General features: G+C 40.3%; 1 protein-coding gene and 1 pseudogene across 1 annotated transcript in view; both read left to right on the top strand.

Moving 5' to 3' along the window:
- Agpat5 (1-acylglycerol-3-phosphate O-acyltransferase 5) overlaps positions 1 to 20,050 on the top strand; it is a 60,841-nt gene extending 40,791 nt beyond the window's left edge. Inside the window, exons 6-8 of the mRNA XM_027922090.2 lie at positions 13,135 to 13,293; positions 15,581 to 15,704; positions 17,511 to 20,050. Of these exons, the coding sequence (XP_027777891.1) occupies positions 13,135 to 13,293; positions 15,581 to 15,704; positions 17,511 to 17,736 (509 nt within the window). The 3' untranslated portion in view covers positions 17,737 to 20,050. The remainder of the gene's footprint in view (positions 1 to 13,134; positions 13,294 to 15,580; positions 15,705 to 17,510) is intronic.
- LOC139705278 (cardiolipin synthase (CMP-forming) pseudogene) lies at positions 9,776 to 13,000 on the top strand (annotated as a pseudogene).
- Positions 20,051 to 24,855: the final 4,805 nt, after the last annotated feature.

Raw genomic sequence — 24,855 nt, 5'->3', positions numbered from 1 at the left:
GGTCCTGAGGGACAAAACAGAAGGACTCACAATTTCATTCTGCTACGTATGGATTTCCAGTTTTTCCAGCACCACTTGTTGAAGAGGCCATCTTTTCTCCAGGGCATGTTAATGGCGCCTTTGTCTAGAGTGCGCTAACTGTGTTCACGTGGGTTGGCCTCTGTGTCTCTGTTCTGCTGCGTTGCTCTCCATGTCTGCTCTGGTGCCAGTGCCTGCTGTTTTTGTTTTTGCAGCTCTGAAGTGTGATCTAAGGCCTGGTATTGTGATGCCTCTTGCTTTACTTTTCTCACTGAGGATTTCTTTGGCTATTCTGGGCTTCTTATTTTTCCAAATGTATTTCATGATTGCTTTTCTAGTTCTATGAAGAATGCTGTTGGAATTTTTTTTAAAAAAGCTTTGTTTTTGTTTCTGTTTTTTTGTGGTGCTGTGGATCGAACCCTGTGCCTCACACATGCTAGGCAAGTGCTCTGCCACTGAGCTACAACTGTAGCCCCATGTCATTGGAGTTTTAATAGGAATTGCATTAAATCTGTAGAGCACTTTTGGTAGTATGGCCTTTATGATGATATTAATTCTGCCTATCCAAGATCATGGGAGATCTTTCTATCTTCTAAGGTCTTCAGTTTTTTTTCTTTAGTGTTACTTATTTTTCATTGTAGAGGTCTTTCACCTCTTTTGTTAGATTGATTGCCATGTTTTCTTTTTTATTTTTGAGCCTATTGTGAATGGGATAGTTTCCCTAATTTCTCTTTCAGCTGATTCATCTTTGATGTATAGGAACACAGTTGAATTATGGGTGTTAGTTTTATATCCTGCTACTTTGCTGAATTCATTTACGAGTTCTAGAAGTTGTCTGGTGAAGTTTTTTGAGTCTTCTGAATATAGGATCATGTCACAGCAAATAGGGATAGTTTGAGCTCTTATATGAACTATTTGTATCCCTTTGACTTCTTTCTTTGGCCTAATTGCTCCTGGCTAGTGTTTCAAGGACTGCGTTGAATAGAAGTCGTGGAAGAGGGCATCCCTGTCTTGTTCCTGTTTTTAGAGGGAATGCTTTCATTTTTTCTCCATTTAAAGGATGTTGGCCTGGGGTTCACTGTACATTGTGAAGAGAGAGCCTACAGAATGGGAGAAAATCTTTGCTGCCTGCACCTCAGATAGAGCATTAATCTCTAGGATATATAAAGAACTCTAAAACTTAATACCAAAAGACAAATAACCCAATGAATAAATGGGCAAAGGAACTAAACAGATACTTCACAGAAGTGAATACAAATGGTCAACAAATATTTGAAAAAATATTCAGCATCTCTAGCAATTAGAGAAATGCAAATTAAAACTACACTGAGATTTCATCTCATTCCAATTAGAATGGAACAGTCAAGAATACAAGTAACAATAAATGTTTGTGAGGATGTGGGGAAAAGGGTACATAATACATTGCTGGTAGAACTGCAAATTGGTGCAATCACTCGGGAAAACAGTATGGAAATTCCTCAAGAAAACTTGTTATGGGGCTGGGCGCGATGGCACACACCTGTAATCCCAGTGGCTCAGGAGGCTAAGGCAGGAAGATCATGAGTTCAAAGCCAGCCTCAGGAAAAGTGAGGTGCTAAGCAACTCAGTGAGATCCTGTCTCTAAATAAAATACAAAATAGGACTGGGGATGTGGCTCAGTGGTCAAGTGCCCTGGAGTTCTATTGCTGGTATGTGCTCCCACTCTGCACCCTAAAACAACCTTTATAAGGAACCATCATTTGACCCAATTCTCTTACTCTAAGGTATATATCCAAAGGACTTAAAATCAGCATACTACAGTGACACATATAGCAGCTCAATTCACAATAGGTAAGCTATGAACCAACCTAGGTCCCTTCAGCAGGTTAATGGATAAAGAGAACATGATGTATACACAATGAAATATTAACCAGCCATAAAAAAGGATGACTTTATGACATTTGCTGAGAAATAGGTGGATCTGGACACTATTATGATAAGTGAAATAAGCTAATCCCTGAAAAACCAAAGGTTGAATATTCTGTCTATGGATGCTCACATACAGTAAGCGTTGGGGAGGAAGAATAGAAGTTCAGTAGATTAGACAAAGGGGATTGAAGGGAAGGGAGGAGGGTCAGGAATAAGAAAAACAGTGGAATGAATGTGACTTAACTTTCCTTTGTACACTATAAATTCACTACAAAGAATCTCCGCATCATGTACAACCACAAGACTGGCATCCCTAATTTGAATAAGATGTACCCATGTTTATACAAATATGTCATAATATACTGTACTGTCATGTATAACCAAGGAGAACACATTAAAAAAGAGATTCGATTATTTTTTTTTTTTAAAAAAAAAGGATTAATAAAACTGTACAGAAGAACTCAAGTCGGTCATCTTGTGCCATGTAATAGCAGGCAAACAAGGCTTTTGTGTAGCTGCGTGTAGCTGCGTTTGTTTAAGAGACTTGACATGGCACAGGCACGAATCCTGCTCAGGAGAGTGCATGGTGTGTCAGGTGTGCAACTTGAGGAGCCTCCGCACTGCAGTGGGTAAGTCAGGCCAGAGCCAGTTGGCCAGCCTGCAGGGCACCTGGTGACTTGAAGAGGGAGCTCTGGGTGTGAGAAACCAAGCTGAACGGCATGAGTGGTGAGGGACATGTGTGGTGAGCAAGGAGTTACAGTGGCTTCATGCAAAAAGCCAATGAAGAAGAGCTGTGGCAATGGAGTGTTCAGTTGGGCCGGGTGCAGTGATGGAGGTCATTGAACGTGGGCTTGGTATTTGGCTCTCCTTCTGTGGGTGAAGGCAAGTCATTAGCAGTAGTTTTCTTTCTTTCTTTTTATTTCCAAAATAGCTTTTATTTTTTAAAAGTTCATTTGTGCAAGACAAGAAACAAACACAAGCAAAGAACAAAGCCATTGCGTCACAAGCAGCATAGTTGGCATACTCCTCAGGTCTTGTGTACTGCGCTTGTTCACCAGTTCAGAATCCTAAAGCTACGTGAGTGTTTTGGATAACCAAAAATACACAATACCATCTCAATCTATTAGTCAAAATTTATAATCCTTTCTTGGGGACAAAATGTTCACTGAAGATAGAAATGGCGAGAGGCCTCTAGATAGATACATTGGCATAGTTACGGCTAAAATAATGCATTCCTTAATGTTCCGTTTAAAATGAGATGAAGAGACAGAATCCACCGAGCATGTTTCCAAGAGTGTTCATGACCCAGATTTCTACTTCTGAAATATCCACATGGATGCTTGTTCCCAGTGAATTAAAGTATCCCTCAGTCCAGTCAGAAGAGACCCTATCAGTGGCTCACATCAAAACGTCACTCCTAGCCTGCACCGCTACCCGCTTGGCTGCTGCCTCTGATTCTGCTGCTGCCAGCCTGAGGTCGCTTGGAGGTCTTCTTTCTGGATGCTGCTCCCTTTGCAGCTGCAACAACCTGGTGCTGTCCCAGAAGACACGGCTGCCCCGATGCAGCTGAAGCCCAAACTGCTGCTGATCCCTGGAAATTGCCTGGTGACGCTGCCCCCACAGCTTCAATTGCTGCTTACCCTGCAGCTGCCACTGCTACTGACCTACTTCCTGCTGCCGACAACCACCACCACTACCACGGCTCCCAAGGCTTAGAGCACCTCTGCAGGGGAGACTCCGGATTTGGTTGCGCATGGCTGCACCCATTTTGGGACACCAGCCAGGCCCTGAGGCCTGGGTACTAGCAGGTTTACCACCACAAGAGCCTCTGTCTGAGGACTCCAGCTGGGACCTGCAGGTCCAGTGTCGGGGTGCCTGTGGGTTTGAGGAGCCTGGGGTCTTCCTGCTGAGAGTGCTGGTGGCCCTTGTCTTGCTGCTGCATCTCGGGGTTGCTCCTTTGCATGAGTGGATCCCCGGTGATCTCTCTGCAAATAGGAGCAGCACTGAGATCTTGGGACTGCAGCTTGCTGAACCTGAGGTATCTGAAGACCAGATCAGTGGGATAGTGACTGGGTTTGTAGGGGCTGATCTGGGTTTGGTGATCAAGTTTCTCAGAGACAGAGCTGAGAAACTGTTGAACACTGACAGAGACAGTTAGTCTTCCCAGCAAGATTTACTCTATTTTATTTTTTGATTTGCTAATATCTCTACCATATTTGGAACAGGATGTTTTTATGCATCAGTGTGTGGAGGACAATAATATATGATTGGTGTTTTGCATTTTTGTTTTATTCTTATGTCTTTAATATTTTTCTCTTTGTTCATGTTCTTCCTCTCTTTTGTCTGTTTTCTTTCAAACCTTTCTCCAACCAACAGCCAATCTCTGTCGGCTCCTCTTCCACTCTTCCTGTGAAGTTTTACTTCTAGCTTCTCTTCCTCCCTCACTAGTATCGCATACTACCCCTGTTCTCTCATCTACCATTTGAAAGTGTAAACTGTTTTAACCAATTTTCTGTTTGTACTATAGATAGTTATTGAACTCATCATCTACAAGAAAGCAGCAGACGCCTTGGTGGGAGCTATTAGGTTTAAGCCTATATATTGTGTACACTGGGTGCTGTTGATATTGGTCTTACCAGTAAAGGTGAAGTGTTAGAAACCTTCAGGGACCCTGTAGGTCTACAGGGTAGAATTTATCCTGCCTTAGATCCATACTTCTAGATGGGAAAACACACTAACAACATGAAAAAACAAGGGAATAAAGCACCCCAAACAAACCAAGATGCTTCAACAACAGAAGCCACTGATAACAGTAGAAGAAATGTTCAGGAAGGAGTTCAGATTGTATATAGTTAAATTGATCTGTGAAGTATAGTGTAAGGAGTGAAATCAAAGAAAAAATACAGGAAGTGAAAGTTCACTTCAAAAAGAGTTAGAGATCATGGAAATAAAAACAAGCAGAAATCCTCAAAATGAAGGAATCAGTAAACCGAATTATAAATTCAATAGAAAGGGGCTGGGGATGTGGCTCAAGCAGTAGCGTGCTCGCCTGGCAGACGTGCAGCCTGGGTTCGATCCTCACCACCACATACAAACAAAGATGTTGTGTCCACCGAAAACTTAAATAAATAAATAAATAAATTCTAAAAAAATAAAAATGAATAAATTCAATAGAAAGCATCACCCATAGACTAAGACCCCTTGGAACAGAACCTCAGACAATGAAGACGAAATATATAATCTTGAAAGTAGAGTTGACCATGCAGAGAAGATGGTAAGAAACTATGAAGAACATCCAAGAATTATGGGTAACATGAAAAGACCAAATTTAAGCTTAATTGGAATAGATGAAGGAGCAGAGATACAAACCAAAGGAATGCACAATCCTTTCAATGTATAATAGCAGAAAATTTCCCAAATCTAAAGAATGGAATGGAAAATCAAATACAAGAGGCTTATAGGACACTAAATGTACAAAATTACAGCAGACCCCCACCAAGACACATTACAATGAGAATGACTAACACACAGAATAAAGATAAAATCTTAATGGCTGTGAGAGAAAAAGAATCAAAGTACATATAGGGAGAAACCAATTCAGATCTCAACTGATTTCTCAGCCCAAACTCTCAAAGCTAGGAGGTCCTGGAATAATGTATTTCAAGCTCTGAAGAAAATGGATGCCAACCAAGAATTTTATACCAAGCAAAATTAAGTTTCAGATTTGAAGATGAAATTAAAATAATTCACACTTGGGCTGGGATGTGGCTCAAGCGGTAGCGCGCTTGCCTGGCATGCGTGCGGCCCGGGTTCGATCCTCAGCACCACATACAAAGATGTTGTGTCCGCCGATAACTAAAAAATAAATATTAAAATTCTTTCTCTCTCACTCTCTTTAAAAAAAAAAAAATAATTCACACTAGAAAGTTACACTACAGACAGAACATCCCAACATAATATTCCATGAGGATGAAGTGAAAACCAGCAGAGGGAGCATCTACACTAAAGGGACATTCAACCAAATGAGAAACCCAGACAAATCAAAAACCAGAAATAAATCAAAATGACAGGGAATACAAATCATATCTCAGTAATAACTTTGAATGTCAATAGGCTAAAATCATCAATCAAAAGCCATAGACTGGCAGATTGGGTTAAAAAGCAAGGCCCAATAATATCTGTCTTCAGGAGACTCACCTCATGGGCAAAGACATCCACAGGCTGAAGGTTAAAGGATGGGATAAGATTTATCACTCATGGATTGTGTAAACAAGCAGGAGTTTTCATTCTCAGATGAAGTAGAGGTCAAACCAAGGTTATTCAGAAGACACAAAGAAGGACACTTCATACTTATTAAGGGAAGTATATATAAGCAGGACATGCTCCCAAACAGTGGAGCATCTATGTACATTGAACAAACCCTTCTCAATTTTAAGAGTCAAATAGACCACAATACAGTAATACTGGATGACTTTAATACACCTTTCTCACTACTGGACAGATCTTCCAAATAAAAACTAAATAAGGAAACTATAGAACTAAATAATTCAATCAATAATTTAGACTTACAGACATATATAGAATATTTCACCCATCAACAAGCAAAAATTATACTTTTTTCTCAGCAGCACATGCTCTGACTCTAAAATAAACCATATCTTAAGCCACAAAGCAACTCTTAGTAAATACAAATTAACAGAGATAATACCCTGCCTTCTATTAGACCATAATGGAATGAAATTAGAAATCAATGAAAAAATTAAAAAATACAAGCTACTATAACAAATGGAGACTAAATAATACACTATTGAATGATGAATGGATAGTAGAAGAAATCAAGAATGAAATAAAAAATTTCTTAGAGGTAAATGAGAACACTGATATTCTCTAGGACACTATGAAGGCACTACTAAGAGGAAAGTTTATTGCATTGAGCTCATTCATCAAAAGAATAAAAAGTCAACAAATAAATGATGTAACACTACATCTCAAAGCCCTAGGATAAAAAAGAAGAAATCAATACCAAAAGCAGTAGAAGACAAGAAATAATTAAAATCAGAGCTGAAATCAATGAAAATTGAAAAAGTTGACAAAACAAAAAGTTGGTTCTATGAAAAAATAAATAAAATAGAGAAACCGCTGGCCATGCTAACAAAGAGAAAAAGGAGAAAAATACTAAAATACAAGATGAAGAAGCAGATATCACAATGGACATGTCTGAAATACAGAAGATAATTAGAAACTGTTTTGAAAATTTATATTCCAATAAAATAGAAAATATTGAAGACATCAACAGATTTGTAGAGACATGTGGCCTATCCAAACTGAATGAATAGGTCATACATGATTTAAACATTTCAGTTTCAAGTAATGAAATAAAAAATGCCATCAAAAGCCTACCAACCAAGAAAAGCCCAGGACCAGATGGATTCTAAGCCAGGTTCTACAAGACTTTCAAAGAAGAATTAACACCAATACTCCTCAAAGTATTTCATGAAATATAAAAGCAAACTCATTCAACGAGGCAAATCTTACCCTGATACCAAATCCAGACACCAAGGAAAGAAAACTTCAGACCAATATCGCTGATGAACATAGATGCAAAAATTCTCAATAAAATTCTAGCAAATCACATACAAAAACACATTAAAATTTTAGTACACCACGGTCAAGTGGGATTCATCCTAAGGATGCAGGGTTGGTTCAGCATATGGAAATCAGTAAATGTAATCCATCACATCAATAGATTTGAAGATAAGAATCATAAAATCATCTTGATAGATGCAGAAAAAGCATTTGACAAAATACAGGACTGCTTAATGTTCAAAATAATAGAAAAACTACGGATAGTAGGAACATACCTCAACATTGTAAAACCTATGCTAAACCCAAGGCCAGCATCCTCCTAATTGGAGAAAAATTGAAAGCATTCCCGCTAAATTAGAACGAGACAAAGATGTCCTCTTTCACCACTTCTATTCAGCATCATCTTTGAAACTCTAACTAGAGCAGTTAGACAAAAGAAAGAAATTAAAGGGATACAAATAGGTAAAGAAGAGCTCAGACTATCACTATTTGCTGATGACATGATTCTATATCTAGAAGTTCCAAAAATTTCACCAGAAAACTTCTAGAACTAATAAATGAATTCAGCAAAGTAGCAGGATATAAAACCAACACCTATAAATCAAACACATTCCTAGACATCAGCAGTAAATCCATAAGAGAAATTAGGAAAACTACCCCATTCACAGTAGCCTCAAAAAATATATAATACCTGGGAATCAATCTAACAAAAGAGGTGAAAGACCTCTACAATCAAAACTACAGAACACTAAAGAAAGAAATTGAAGAAAACCTCAGAAGATGGAAAGATCTACCATGCTTGTGGATAGGCAGAATTAATATTGTCTAACTGGCCATATTACCAAAAGCGTTATACAAATTTAATGCATTTTCTATTAAAATCGCAGTGACATTCTTCATAAAAATAGAAAAGGCAATCATGAAATTTATTTGGAAAAACAAGAGACTCAGAATAGCTAGAGCAGTCCTTAGCAAGAAAAGTGGAGCAGGAGGCATCACAATACCAGACCTTAAACTATACTACAGAGCAATAGTTAACAAAAACCGCATGGTATTGGCACCAAAATAGACTTGTAGAATAATGGTACAGAATAGAGGACACAGAGACAACCCCACATAAATACGGTTATCTCATATTAGACAAAGGTGTCAAAAGCATTCCCTGGAGAGAAGATGGCCTATTTAACAAATGGCGCTGGCAAAAGTGGAAATCCTTATGTAGCAAAATGAAGTTAAACCTCTCTTTCTCACCCTGCACAAAAGTCAACTCAAAGTGGACCAAAGACTTAGGAACTAGATTAGAGACCCTGAGCCTAATAGAAGAAAAAATAGGCCCAAATCTTCACCATGTTGGCCTAGGATCTGACTTCCTTAACAAGACTCCTAAAGTGCAAGAAGTAAAATAAAGAATTAATAAATGGGATGGATTCAAAATAAAAAGCTTTTTCTCAGCAAAGGAAGCAATCAATAAATAACGTGAGGAGAGAGCCTGCAGACTGGGAGAAAATCTTCACCACATGCACCTCTGATAAAACATTAATCTCTAGGACATATAAAGAACTCAAAAACTTTAACACTCAGAAAACAAATAACTCAATAAATGGGCTAAGGAATTGAACAGACACTTTACAGAAAAAGATACACAATCAGTCAACAAACATGAGAAAGTGTTCAACATCTCTAGCAATTAGAGAAGTGCAAATCAAAACTACTCTAAGATTTCATCTCACTCCTGTTAGAATGGCAGTCATCAAAGAATACAGGCAACAATAAATATTGGTGAGGATATGGTGAAAAAGGTACACTCCTATATTGCTGGTGGGACTGCAAATTGCTGCAACCACTATGGAAAGCAGTATGGAGATTCCTCAGAAAGCTGGGAATGGAACCACCACTTGACCCAGCTGTCCCACTCCTTTATACCCAAAGGCCTTAAAATCAGTGACTATAGTGATGCAGCCACATCAATGTTTATAGCACCTCAATTCACAATAGCTAGACTAGGAACCAGCCTAGGTGTCCTTCAGTAGATGAATGGATAAAGAAAATGTGGCATATATACTCAATGGAATATCACTCCACTTTAAAGAAGAGTGAAATTATGGCATTTGCTAGTAAATGGATGGACTTGGAGAATATCATGCTAAGAAAATTAAGCCAATCCCAAAAAACAAAGGCCAAATGTTTTCTCTAATATGCGGATGCTAATTCACAATAAGGGGGGGACACTAGGGAAGAATAGCATTACCTTAGATTAGGTAGAGGGCAGTGATGGGAGGGACGGCGGGAGGGGATGTGGGGATAGGAAAGACAGTAGAAGGAAGCAGACATTATCACTGTATGTGTCTGTGTGACTGCATGACCAATGTGATTCTGCACCCTGTACACTCAGAAAAATGAGAAATCATACCCCACCTATGGATGGTATATTAAAGTGCATAACTGCATTCTACTGTCATATATGACTGATTAAAACAAATAAAAAAATAATTTAAAAAAGTTACTCCCTGAGTACTTGCTCCTGTCTTTTCCACTGTGCCTCCTTTTGCCCCTCTGCTGACAGCAGTCTTCCTAATGAGGTCACTGAGTTTTATTTAAGGCTTTACAGTCTTGATTCTGTGATGAAGTCCATGCAGTGTTAAGAAGAGGGTTTCATGTACAGGTGGGTTTAGATAATGTTGTATTTTATGTACTTCCCTTAGAGAGTTTCAGTTCATGTTAACATTAATCTCAGAAAAGTTCCACAGTAGAGTCTGATTGTGTTTCATAATTTTATAGGTTTTAGGGAAAAAAAATAGCAATCTCATCATTAAATAAGATTTTTGGATTTTCAGTGGGACAAATGTTAGGGTTTCAGAACATTTGAGTTCTGTAGGGGAACTTCTCTAAGTTGCCCACTTGTGCCCGCCTGCCTGAGCTGCCAGGCCAAGCTTGGTTGCTGCACCCATAGCACTTGCCCTGCGGCAGCCGGCCCATAAAGGAGGTCCCAAAGGTGAGTGGATCTCAGCGAGCACTGCCAGTCCCCATGAACATTCATGGACAGTTCCAGAGAGGGTGTCAGTGAGTACCTTGGCATGGCCCCGGCTTGGGGATATTTGATTATTGAAGATTTTAATGTTGCATTAGGAGTTTTTGCTTTAGCTGGGCTAACTGATTTGTTGGATGATTTATTGCTGGAAACTGGGCCAATCAAAAATCATCTTTGGGAAGTGCTCTTGATCCACTTGCTGATAAAGTCCTTATCAGTATCTTCCATGTTAGCTTGACCTATGAAGGTCTTATTCCAGTTCCACTTACTAATGGGATAATTTCAAGAGATGTAGTAATTGCTGCTGTTTTTTATTTCAGATATTGAACTTTTCCACCACCACAAACACTAAGTATTTCAATCCTTGCTGAACTGTTGCGGTGTTAAAACTAACGCTCATCAGCAAGGCAAACACAGCAGTTCAGTTAAACGTGGTGGCTTCTTTGGCAGCTACAGTTTTCAATCATGCTGATGGCATTGACCTTCAGGTGCTTTGGTAGATGCACAACAGCTCATCAGCTCACAGTTATCATCCTTATGGCCAGAAAACGTTGAGGTGACAAGGAGCCGATTAGAGTCACTCATCACTGTTAGCAAGGGAGCAGTGTACATCATCGGCAGCAATGCCAGCAAAAATCTATAGGGGTTTCCCCATTTTGGTGTTGAGTCTGTAAAAGGACTTGTCAGAACAAACCATGACATCAAAACTGAAGTAATGTACATTGAAAATAAGCTTGATCATGGGCATATTCAGAATTTCCAATGTATTTTTAAATGTAAATAAAACTATAATTTAGGATTAAAAAAAATAAAGAGTTTGGAGCAAGAATGGGCAAGACAGGAGGCCCAGCCCTGCAAGCTGATGTTGGAAGTGGCGTCTGTCACTTTTGCCGTATTCTGTTGTTTAGAAGCCAGCTACCAGGTCCAGCCCCACTCGGGCATGAACACAGGAGCAGGGGTTACTGGAGCTGTTTTAGAGGCCACCTGCCTCAGTCTTGTTTAGGTTTTTACATAGTTTCATAAAACCAGAACACAGAAAAGAGTAAGTCCACAGAGGCTGAACCACTTCTAGGTGTGGTTTGGGGAGATTTTATGGGAAGAAGCACTGAAGCTGGGCTGTGCAGGATGCCAGTGGGCAGGGCTCCTGAGGGGGGTGTGCGTCAGCCCCGAGGGGCCTGAGCACAAGTCCAGGTAGGGGAGAAACACCGGGACAGCGCTTTCTTGAGGGAGCTTCAGAATAGGGGTGAAGGCAGAGGACCAGTGAGAGCCATGGGCCTTTCTTGGCCAATAGTCATGAGGGCCAGAGCAGGACTCAGCAAGAGGAGGCAGAGGATCCAAGTCAGGTTCTCCGTGGTCTATGTTCAAGGCATGTCTAGAGACGTGCGGTTTTCCCTTAAACTGGTCAGTGTGCTAATCCAGGCAGGGGGAGGCAGCAGAAAATAGAAGGGGAACTGCAAATCCTTCACACAAGTAGAGACACTGGTGACATTCTGTTAGTTGTCTATAATTGCAATGTTTTCTCATCCAAGAAGTTTTAAAAAGTATAAGAAATACCTGAGAGAATTAAGATCATATGTTGATACAATAACTTATTCAGTGGGCAGAATTCATATGGAGTTTATGTGAATGTGCATAGCTGCATGATTCCTAAGAGCCAAAGAGTGGAAACAACTCACATGCCATCAAATGATGAACAGGTAAAACATGTGCTCCATCCATGCAGTGGAATAGTATTTAGCCATAAAAAGGAATGGATAAACTGATGCATGCAAGAGCAAGTGAACCTTGGAATCATTCTGCTAAGTAAGGAAGCTACCAGTCACACAAGGTCACATAGTGTCAGAGCTCATTTATGTGGAATGTTCAGAGTAAGCAGGAGACAGCGGGCAGAGCAGTGGTCGTCACCAGTGAGTGGCGTGTGCAGAGTCCACATATGTGCTATGGGGTGTCTGTGGGGAAGTGGGGATAGTCTAGCCTTAGTGATGATGACTGACAGTTCTGAATAGACTCAGCCACTAGATTGTATACTTCATTAAAAAATACTACACTAAGATGTGGTATTCTTCAGTTTATCCTAAAACATCAGGTCAGTATTTTGCAGTATATGGAATGTGTGAGCTCTTATTAGATGTTGTACACAGTGGAGGTCATCTACATGATTCCTCTCTCCCTGTCTTAGTTTGAGCAGAAGTAGAATTAAAGGAGTCACGGACTAGGGGTCATAAATTATGAATTGTGCTGCTCAGACATCTTGAGTGGTCATGGGCAGGATGCTGTGGCCTGAGGCAGTTGCCAGAAGTGAGGATCCCAGCGTCTGCCCTTGGCTGGGCGTACTGAAGCCAAGAGTTTCCAAGGACCTGTTTTCTGGCAGCTCTCCATGCAGTATCTTGTGCCTGTAAGTGTTTAGTTTGTATTAAGGAATGTGGACATAAATAGAAGAAGGCTTGTGAGAGGTGTGCTTTCAAAGCTAAAGCCCATAGGTATGAGGTTATGGCATTAATACTTGTCTGTCTTGTCTACTTGTGGAAATTTAAAACAATTGAAAACTTAGAATACTCCTAATTTGTGGCACACTGAATTGACTTCTTTTCTAGGCCTTCCAGTATTAAAGTATGTGCTGACACCAAGAATAAAGGCAACTTATGTTGCTTTTGATTCTATGAAGAACTACTTAGATGCGATTTATGATGTTACAGTGGTTTACCAAGGGAAAGACAATAAAGGAGAGCGAGAAGAGTCACCGTCCATGACGGGTAAGTCTAGGTTTTCGTGTGCTAGAGACTCAGTGCTAATACAGCACATGTCAGTGGCTGGTGTCTATTAAGAGTATCACCATTCTTCAAAAATAGGCATTCCATTTACTTGGTGTCTTTTTCAAGATGCTATTAATTGGCTCCAGTTGAAATTTCATCTGCCCTGCCAAGTTTGGTACTTCTTGGCTGCACATTATTCTTTTGGAAGTCCTTATCCCAGCCTCTTTCTACCTGAAGCTCATACATAGAAACGGACAGCTCTGTAAATCAAAGGTAGGGTAAGTGGTCCTGAGTGATATCAAGGTGTGCACTGACGGCCAGTGCTCATCTTTGAATGTGTTTTTCATAGAATACTTATGAAACTTAGTATCAGTGTCTGACAAGAAGAAATTATGACATTTCTTTTTCAAACATGCTGGGCTTTAAGGACTTAGATCTATTATCTGTGTCATACATAAGAAGAAAAAGAGTTCTGAGTGAGCAGAATAGTTTGGGTAAATGTAAGCAGACACTCTTAACTAATTTAGAGAACTGAGAACGAGGAATAGGCAGACTAGGGAGTGTGGGAGCTGCTGTGACTGTCATCCTCTGTTCAGACGTGGGTGCATGGGCACAGAGAGCCTAGGAGATTTGCTTAGGGTCGTGAGGGATCGAGGCCAGCTCCCGCTTCCCACTGCCTGTGCTCTTGACCAGTCGCACTTCTGCTTCAAAGAGCAGTTTGTAAGCAGTTCTTGGATTATGTAGATGAAATAGACCTGGAGGAAAATGAAGACAAAAACACTGAACAAGTGACATCTTCCCTGGCTTAGTGCTTGGCTCCTTGCCATCCAAGCTGCCTGCTCCTCCTCAGGTGTTTCTGATGACCTAAGTGCAACATGTCACTAAGGCCTGACGCAGAAGTAAAGAGCACCCACAGAGTCCAAGAGAGTGAAGGCTGCTTAAGGAGAAGCTTGAAGGCCCCCTCAGACTGGGCAATGCTGAGAAGAAAGGCCCCAGCGTCCTGCTTCACACCTACCAGGGAAACATACTCTTAAATTTCAGAGGATGATTTCCTTGTTCCCTGAGGAACTTCAGTGTGTTGAGAGCTCTCCTTTCCACAGAGCCGTCTGCAAGGGGGTCTCTGGGCTAGGAGTAGGGCTGGGGCTTGCAGTAAACACTCACCTCATCCCTGGGCAGCCCAGGCAGAAAAAGAGCATCTCCTTTACTATATTAGCAAGCCTTCAAAGTAACAGTCACTTACGGGCTTGTAGCTATTTCATAGTAAGAATCTGGGTTCCCAGACCAATTGTCATCTGTTAAAATGTGGCAAGGATCAGGAAATCAAGGATAGCCAGTGGCCAAGAAGAGAGAGGAAAGGCAGCTGCTCCTCCAGATCTCTCCGGGCTGTGGAGCAGTCAGTGACAAGAAACTGTCTGCCTACAACCAGAAGTAAAGCTCTGAAGGGCTCTTTCCGCCCAGCTCTTCACCAGGCTGGGAGGTCTAGGTGGTAGTGAACCAGATGGACTCCTCTGCCCCAGAAGCCTCCAGTCTTTTAGGGGAAGTGGCAGTAACCATGCATAACAGGTGCTGTGCTAGATGGGGGTTGGTACTGGAGATGAGTCTGATGGTGATCAGTATCCTGGCATCCCTTCAGAGGGATGAGGTGGACTTTTAGTAAGGGTCCAGCTTCCTATGCCTGGGATGCTTAGAGAATTACAAGTTGTTGTATGAAAACAACATATGGTGCTGTTTATTTAATAATGACTTGCATAATTATAGTAGACTTGGAAATTACCACATCACTGCCTCTGGAAACTTCAAACTACCAGTTTATAATCAATACTTTTTTTGCCTTATTTTCTTTCTTTTTATTTTTTTAAATAGAAATGTATGTATATCCATGTTTATGGCAGTACAAATTAGAATAACAAAGTATAGAATACAATGAATGAATAAAAATGTTGTGTATATATACAGTGGAATTTTATTCAGTCATAAAGATGAATGAAATCATGTCATTTGCAGTAACCTGAATAGTAAAATATTAAGTGAAATAAGCCAAACCCAGAAAGTCAAGGGTTTTATGTTTTCTCTCATATGTTGAAAGCTAGAAAGAAAGAAGGAAAAAAGTGTTCTCATGAAAAAGTAGGGACACCAGTATAGCACTGGAAGAGGATCAGGTGTAAGTACTTGGGAATTAGTTTTTTTTTTTTAATTTATATATGACAGCGGAATGCATTACAGTTCACTTTTATATAACCATGAGTTCTAAAATAGCAAAAAGTGAAATATTTTTGTTCTTTATTAGAATTTCTCTGCAAAGAATGTCCAACAATTCATATTCACATAGCTCGTATAGACAAGAAAGATGTCCCAGAAGAACAAGAGTATATGAGAAGATGGCTTCATGAGCGTTTTGAGATAAAAGATAAGTGAGTAACAACAATTCGAGAAACTTAAATTTTACTATAGTAAATAACTTGAAACCAATTTAAAGAGTTTTATTATCTCAAGAATACTTTTTATAAACTCAAGTAGTATCTTATTCCCTGCATATCTGTTCATACGTTGCTTTTACAAGTCAGTGTAAAAGAGCTGTCTACCTGTCAGTGTTTCCTGAACTATGTGGTAAGATATAAAGTTTAAGGAAAAAGGAGAAGTTTCCCAGTGTAAGATGCTTGAGTCTGCCTCCCCAGGTCAGATAAAGGTGTGTTCCTTTTGTACAAGGAGCAGCCGCCATCCTGGGGTGCAGAGGGCAGGGCCTCCCATGCTGGTGGGCATAGTGCAGGTGTGTGTGTTGGAAGAGGAAGGGGCAGTTGACATTTTTATGGTGAAGGTGTCTCTATGTTGTTAGTATGTTGGGGCCTAAGTAGTTTCTGGTCTTGGCCATGTTTTTGTCCACGATAATAGCACAGAGTTGAACCTTGCTGAGGGTTACCTGTAAGTGAATTACAGGTATATCTGGATACCTCTCAGGTGAGGCACAGCCCAGGGCCACACTGAGCTGCAGCAGGCAACATCACTGTCTCTGATTTCATATGAGAAGTTTTAGGATTTTCTTTTCAAAGGTGAAAGGCGAGTCTTAAATTCAGATGTGATATTTATTGTTACAAGAAAGTATTTTTTCAGTTGAACACTTCAGGATATTTACTGCTTGTTTTGCTTTTATAAATGAAAATTTTATACTTTCTGAAGCATATCCTATTTTTTAAGATGTATTTTAAACATTTAGACTTTTTTTGTTTTTTTTTCCCAATGGGTCCATTTACTAAGTCCATATTAAAAAGTGTTGTTTGAGGATTTGGGGTTGAGCTCAGTAGTAGAGTGCTTGACATGGGTGAGGTTCTGGGTTTAATTCCAACACCACACACACACACACACACACACACACACACACACATATTAGTATGTTTCTTCTCAGGAGACTTAGTTGTTCTTCTTTTCCTTGAATTATGGTGAAATACCTCATAATTAGCCCTTCTGGGTTAACCTAAGAAAAGTATTAAAAGTGTGGCAGGTAGAAAATGAAACTTTGTTAAATTTCTATGTTTCATCAATGCAGTTATACATGATGGAATTTATTAAACTAGTGATTCAGGGCCATTTTGGTTATGGGAGAACTTTAATAAATAATATCTGTGTATTGATATGGGAATCTATTTTTAGAAAAAAGACCTAACAATGTTTAATATATCATTTATTTTATGGTATAGATACTTATATGTATTTAGGACGAGGCTAGACATTTTAAAACAGTGGTTATGTCTAGTGCAGTTTATAAGGCAATAGAAGCATTTTTCCTTTCTGATTTTGTTTGAGATTATCGAATCATGTACTGCTATTGGAATTCTACACATTTTAAGTTGGGAAGATGCTTGTTGTTTTCCTTCTTTTACTTGTGTTTATAGTTCCATGGGAACTAGGGCTTTGCTGGGCCTCTCCATGTGTATCGTAAGCACTGCTGGTCTTTTTTTGGCTGTGTAGTGTGATAGGGGCAGTGGGAGGAGGGAGAGAAGCTGCAACAAGCCACTCCCTGTGAGTCAGGTTGCTGCAAAACTGAAGGTCAAGGTTCAAAGACATCCTTGAGAAATGTTTGAAGTCAGACATGAAATACAGTTCATATGAATTATATAGAGTGTGAAAGGCTAGAAATCTCAATCTCCCCTGAATTTCCAAGACCTTCTGAAATGTCTTTAAACTGAAACTTTCAATTGTATTGGTTTTCATTATGACCATAGGTTGCTCATAGAATTCTTTGATTCACCGGATCCAGAAAGAAGAAACAAATTTCCTGGGAAATGTATTCATTCCAAACTAAGTCTCAAGAAGACCTTGCCATCACTGTTGATCCTCAGTGGACTGACTGCTGGCATGCTGACCACGGAGGCGGGAAGGAAACTGTATGTGAACACGTGGCTCTACGGGACCCTGCTGGGCTGCCTGTGGGTCACCATCAGAGCATGAGCAGGAGGCACCCCAGCCACAAATGTGCTGCCTTGCCTCTCGCCGTTGTGGCTGCCTAGTACGTCAACTTGTTTCCTGAGTTTAGTAAGAAGTGTAAATAAAGCCTTGTTGATTGAACATTGGATAAGATAGAGTTTGTGACTAAAGCCGATAAGCAGATGATCTTGGGCAAACATAAGGTGGTTTTTCAACGTTATTGCAGGAGCTGCTGGAAAGGTAAAAGCCAAGTGGAGCTTATGCTATTCTTTACACCTCCCACGAGCTAACGTCAGCTTCCGAAGATTATTAGCATTGTATAATTTGATGTCGTTTTGTAATTTAGAGGGCTGTATTTTTAACATTAATTTGCAGCATATTTCACTCTATTTGTTATTTTCAGTTTTTTTTTTTACAACCTGACAACTCCAAACTCATCACTGTTTAGTATCTTGAAGCTAGCAATATTTGGCTTTTTCTTACTTTGTGCAAGCCCATGAAAGAAATTGAATTTAAGTATGAATACGTTCAAGGAAAAGGGCAAGAAATGTTCATGGGGAAAGAAATTCTGTTCAGTGTTTTTTTTTTTTTTTTTTGTATTGCGATATTAGCTGATTTTACTTTGTATTTGAAAAATAATTAACATTTCTAATATTTATTCAAAACACTTAATTTGCATACCCTATACTCTGCACAAGAGAATAATGTATCAAATGTCAGAATGAACTTTAAGTTAAATTTGCAACTGATACATTACAACAGAACTTGAATTTGCCCAGCTTTTGAAGATTTAAGCTACGCTATTAGTACTTCCCAACATCTGTGCCATAAGTGCTTGAAAACAAAATTGTCTCCTGTTATTTTTTATATCAGAGTAATTACTGTGAACCTTTGTCTGGATCTGGAGTCCCCAGGTCTTTGAGGTGGTCGGAGCCCACAAACATCACGACTCCATTGCTAGCATGTGCCTTTGGCCTCTTTTCTCTTTGATCTAGCCAACTGTTTGATTCAGAAACCATCTTTCTGCTATCATGGTAGCTGCACTGGGCCCTTCCTTCCTCCCGGACCCCTTCCTTCAGTGGTGCTGCTCCTAGCTTGCACAGTAGACCAGCAGTGAAGAGTGGCCGGCCAGCGGGCCTGGCTTGGAGTGGAACTCACCAGGCACTCCGAGCAAGCTTCCCAGACTTCTGCAGAGGCATCTCACATTTGTTCAGTGTCAAGAAATTCACCTTCCTCACATCATTCATCAGGACTGAGTAGATTTGGTTCTTTCCATTGGTTTAAATGGAGCTACAAAGTGAGAATAAGAGCTACTACGTTCCAGGAACCAAATCACAGCTTTCAGTCATGGAAGAAGACCTTTTTAAAGGTCTGTTTTTATGCTCTGTTTTTATGTTATAATTTAAATACAACTGCTTTCTGGTGTTTTAAGATAACAATTCTGCTTTCTGTTGGTCAGTTTTTGTTGCAAAATCATTTTGTGACCCAGATGAAACACACCAATTGAATTATAAAAAGCAAAATGGAGGGAAAAAAATCGAGGGAAATTTTCTCTATCTTCCGTTACTTTTCCAAAACCAGAGAATAAGCCATTTCAAACAATACCTTTGAAGAGTAGTGTGGTGTGAATCAGTCTCTGTCCGTTAGTATGTGTATGAGTACAACATTCATATGCCTATCTTCCCGCAGAATACGGTCAGCCTGACTATGAGTGGAGGCTTGGATCAGACTCATGAAAAGTGTCCTCATGCTGAATTGCCGTTTTCTTTTACATGTAAAGTGAAATTTAGATCAATTCCATGTCTCTGTTAAATACTTTTTTTTTTAAGTCCTAATTTTAGAGCTTGTTTCTGACAAATCAAAATGAATTTAAGTTGTGGAACTTGGAATATCATGGATATGCTTCTATTTAAATTTTAAGAGAAAATATTATTGGAATTATGTGGATTACAAATGATTTTAACAAGAAAGGTGACCTTCATGAGGTCACTTTTGAATAAGGTGTTTCTTAGGACTGTATTTAACTTTCTTATCACAAAAGGTCAATAAAACATGGGAGTTGGAAACATTTTTGTATCAAAACATTTGAGAAGTCAGAAACTTAACACATGTTGATGTTGACTTGAATTAACTGTTTTCTAAAATTAAAAGCTATATGCCTACCTGTAAATCGTTTCACATTATCATTTTAAGCTTTCGTTGTATTATTGTTGATTTACAGCTTACTTATTACTTGGTTTTTCTTTATAAGAATTTCATCATTGTGCATGCTTTTATGTTTTTCAGCAAAGGGTGTGTTTGGATGAAAGTAAAAAATAAAATAAAACCTTTCACTGTCTCTAATGTCTTCACTGTTTAACATTTTGCGACCCAAATATCACCAACAGTTTTCTATTACATAAGAGTGACTTAGTGATTGGGCTTGCTTTCTGCATTTATAAAACTACAATATTTTTCTTAAGTACTGAGAAAAGTTTTTAAAAACTAGGTTGAAAAATTAAAAATTGCAAAGGAATATAATAGTTTGTTAAAAATTCATTTATGTTATTACTAAGATGTATGATCAATACTAATCAATACTTGGCAGTGCTGTAATCATTAGGTGATCTCAGCCAAACATGTCGAGTGCTTAAAATTAGCAGGGCTGTTGAGCAGGTGGGCCAGTCTGGTTAATTGTTTTATGTACTAATGATTTATTTCACATGTTTCAATTCTGTGTGTTTTTTTTTTAATTAGTAATAGTACCAATTTTCCTTTATACATATAATATTACATGGTTCATACTTAAATTGACTATTAATGAAAGTCGAAATAAAAATTTGCCAAAGTAACTCCTACATGTATACCAGACCCACATTTGTGAAGACAGAAATTCTTATCAAAGTATTTCATCTGCTCAATTGCAAGTCTATAGTAAAAATGAATTTTAACCTTACTAATACTTATTGTTAAAGTACTATTTATTTATTTATTTCTAATGATACTGGGGATTGAACCCAGGATTGCTTTACCACTGAGCTACATCCCCCGCCCTTTTTACTTTTTATTTTGAGATAGGTTCTCACTAAGTTGCTTGGAACCTCAATAAATTGCTGAGGCTGGCTCAGGCTGCAGTCCTGCTCCTCAGCTTCCTGGGTCGCTGGGATTACTGGCATGTGCCGACACACCCGGCTTGTTTTTGACGTATTCAGATTCAAGATTTTCTTGGCAGATACTCCAGATACCAACTTGTACAAAGTTATATCTTTCTTCATAAACAGTGTTAATTTCTCCCTTTCAGGCCAGTTTTTATTATGAGTAACACATGCTTTTTAGATTTAAGACTGACCTACGTGAAATGTTACCATCTGGCGTAACTGGCATTATGTACGGATGTAACACCCATGCATTAGGATGAAAGTCAGTACTTTGGTCAAACCAATATTTGGAATATCCAGATATGTTATATAGGGAAAATACCCATGTTAACTTAAAACTTATTATTCATCATTATGGACTACTTTCATGTACAATCACTGATTTCAGTTTGGAGTGGTCATGACTCAGACATGACCATCAGGATTTAATTTGACTTCCTGTTCACTTCATGTGTAGAGGTAAGTCCATTATGTTAGCAGGTAGAGTCATACAAAAGGTAGCTGTCCTGGGAGTCAGAGAGGTGATCACCTGATGTGAGTGTGTAATTTAATAACATCTGGCTACTATCCTGAGCAGAAGTTATTTTGAAGAAAGCCATTCCAAATAGAAAGCTCAAGAACTATAATTTATTAAAGAAAACTGGATATTGGAGTAAATTGTCAAATGTTTTTTGATGATGAGATGGGTCAGATTTTGCACCCAAATTATTATTGGTTCATAATTTTACTTGTGAATATATGTGTTCTTCAATTTTATATTCATGTCTTTAAAAAATGAAGTTACCACTGATATTCTCTGTGTCTGATAGGAAATACATAACTAACTCCATCTTGTTTCCTTAGGACATTTTCAGAATAAATTCTGACAATGGACTTAACCAAATAGAATACTGAGTGACACACTCTGCTGTGCTCTCATTCTTCCTGTTGATCAAAGATGTAAGGCAGTGTTTCAAACCCGTTAAGAGCCTTTAAAAGTGGTTGATTTTGACTATGATCTAGATTATAGGCTCTGCTTAAAATATAAATTCAACAGTGTAGAGTCACAAAAGGAAGATGCCTTCAGCTTTTAAGGAAGTCCCAGGGCCTCTCCAGGAGAGGCTGCTCGGAGCCTGGGGCTGCAGACTGGCCTTCCTCAGGGAGCACCATGGGGGTTCACAGGCCTTTCCCGGAGGGGCATCAAGTCCTCCCTCGGGGGGTGCAACCCTGGGGTCACTCCTGGCTGTGAAACAGTGTGTTCTGGGTACAGCCTTAGGGATTACCTGCTGGAGCCTCCCTTGACAAACTGGACGGAATCCTTACCTTCTCCTGCAGGCCAGAGAGGAAGGAGCCTCTACCTAGGTGAATGAAGATGGACTCACACGGTGCTGGGCATAGAGGTGAGAGGTCCTTAGATCAGTTTGAAGCCAGAATTAGGCAGCCAGTCTGTATTGACTGATAGATGAGTCAGGTCAGATGGAATGGGGCAAGTTGGAGACTGTCCCTGAGGGATGGAAATGTTAATTCCTCAGAGCCTTCCTCCACCCTTATCAAGAACCTGCCCCTGCTCCTACCTGTTGCTAAGGTCACCTGTCCCAGGAGTTACCCCTCCCTACAGGGAGCTATAAAGTTGTTAATTAATGTGTCCTGTGCCGGACTGTCCTGCCCTTCCCCTTCAGCCCACTGTTTGCCACCTTTGGGCCATCCCACCAAGCACTCCTGGGCCTAGTCACTTGGGCAGGAAGGAGAAAGATAAGGGGGAAAAGGCCGGAGAACAAAGGAAGTCTAGGTCATATAAAAAGGGCAGAACACTTATGCTTCTTGGGATCAGGATACCAGCTATGGCCCCTTCTCCCTCACGGGGAGCAGTCTATGTTACCCCTTTTAAAATAAACCTGCTTCACCTACTTGCCTGGGTGTGCTTCTCTAATGTTCTACTTCAACATGTGGGGAGCAGGACTCGTCACCAGTGACCAGCGGTATCAGCTTTACCTACTGTCTAAAGTTTGTGAGTAGGTTATTGTCCGTTATGGTCTAATGTATTTTGGAAATTAAGCATATGATTGTTAGGAATATCACACATTTTCTAGCCGTCCAGGACCATGTTTCCATTGGGTTCTATCCATGCCTGGGTTACTTTGTATCTGGGTCAAAGGTCAGTTTTTGGTGATTTTACGAACAATCAACCTCTTGTCCAGGACCCCTTTCATTCTCTATTACCGGCACCCATCCTTTATAGGTTTTTTCCATCTATTACAGGGAATATGGCAGAGAAGATCCTTTCTCCAACCAGCTCCACCTCAGCAACTCATCCCTGGCTAGAATGCAAAATACCAGTGAATACTGAGTCATCTGTCTGTACAATGGAAACAGCAAAGAACCTGATTTACCTTGAAGAACTGACATTTTTACTTTCTTAAAGAGCACTTTCAAATTAAATACCAATGAAAGATTACTATAGTTATAGGAAATTTTTTGTCTCAAGCTACTAATTAGCAAATATCAGCAGAAGATAGAGTATGTGTCCCCAAATCCTGGAGTACATCTGTAAGATGTAAATATTTTAGGAGTTCTATTATAATTTTGTTGTCTGCTTGCTTTGGTTGATTAGGTTTTATCCTCAATAATTTTCACTATGGAATTGTGATAGTTTGTAGGGTGCCACTCCGAATGATTCGCGCCTTCCATCCTGAAGCGAAAGGCTTTGACCGGTCACTGGTCACTACATTTTGTAGTGACCTGGACGACGTCCTGGTCCAGGAGGTTGAGGGTGTGTCTTCAGGTGTAGGCATGTCACCATGGGGTTGAGCTACACTCACCTATTCCTTTGAATACTACCCCTTTTCCCTGTTTGGGATAGAATGTTCCATGGAAACTCTCTTTGTGTGTCCCCTTCTCTTGTCTGCCTTTGGGTGTGGCCTTCCTAGATGGCAGTCAACCTGCTGACAGCAGAAAACATGAAGCTAGACTCAACCCCCGAAACCTGATCCCTTGCCTCATTTGAATGGCTTCTCCTCAATCAAAGGGCTCCGCACATGCTCTCTTTCTGCCGACCCTTAAGGTCAGAGGAGCCATCACAGGACCCTAAAGAAAAAGGTCTCTCTGTCTCTTGTCTGATTATTTTGTGCAGTCCAGTTCCCCTGGAGTGACCCTGGGTGTTTTAGTCATGAGGAACATGACAATAGCTGAAGGTTGATTTAGTAGGAAGTCAGGCCAAAATTACAGCACAGCCACGGTGACCTTCAGAGGCCTTGGAGTAGTGGTAAGTTATGGTTCTACCAGTGCCCCCAGAAGTCTGCATTCGCTTCCCAGGTGCCCACTGAATGTTGGCTCCCTGTTAGGCGCTAAACCAGGACAGCCATTGCCAGAGGTTCCTATTTGTGGTGCAAAGAAAACCAGGCAAAGTCTCTAGCAAAGCCAAAGGTGTTAGGGAGTCAAAGAAAGCCTTTGGTACCTTCCTACAGGGACTGGTTGCTGCACCCAGGCTGACTTTGTGGCCTCGGCCACCGCTTATTCAGACTTCTGCAGAGTAGGCATGGTGCACAAGGGACCTGGGCGAGGGTTGCTCTTCCTCTGCTGCCAATTTGCTCTTTGTTTGGGGGCCTACTAGCTCAACCCAGATGTGGTGGGGGTGGGGGCGGACCCAGCCTCTGGGACCACTGAGGTGAGCCTGAGGTATTAGCACAGCAGGGTCGCATTGCCCATGGCACTGCAGCTTAAATAGTGGCTTTTTTGTTGTTCAGATGGTCAAACAAGGCTCTTTATAATTCTTCTGTTGACCTCATTTGTGAAGGAGCCACAGGGAGGATTGGTTGGGTGCAGGGAGGGACGGGGTGCAGCAGGGTTCCGGAGCCTGGCCACTGGGCTGGAATCCTTGTTCTGTTGCCAGCCCGCCACAGGAGGACCTACCTGGGCGAGTGCCCCAGTTCCTGGGCTTTGTTTCCCGTGGTTGTAGAAAGGAGGTAATGTGCTGGTACCAACCTGACAGAAGTGTCGCGAGGATGAGATGGTATGGCCTACATAAAGC

This window comes from Marmota flaviventris, chromosome 3 (assembly GCF_047511675.1).
Source record: "Marmota flaviventris isolate mMarFla1 chromosome 3, mMarFla1.hap1, whole genome shotgun sequence".
In the NCBI taxonomy this organism is placed as follows: domain Eukaryota; kingdom Metazoa; phylum Chordata; class Mammalia; order Rodentia; family Sciuridae; genus Marmota; species Marmota flaviventris.
The sequence above is the reverse complement of the archived record's forward strand: the minus strand, read 5'-3'. Positions and strand labels throughout refer to the sequence as shown.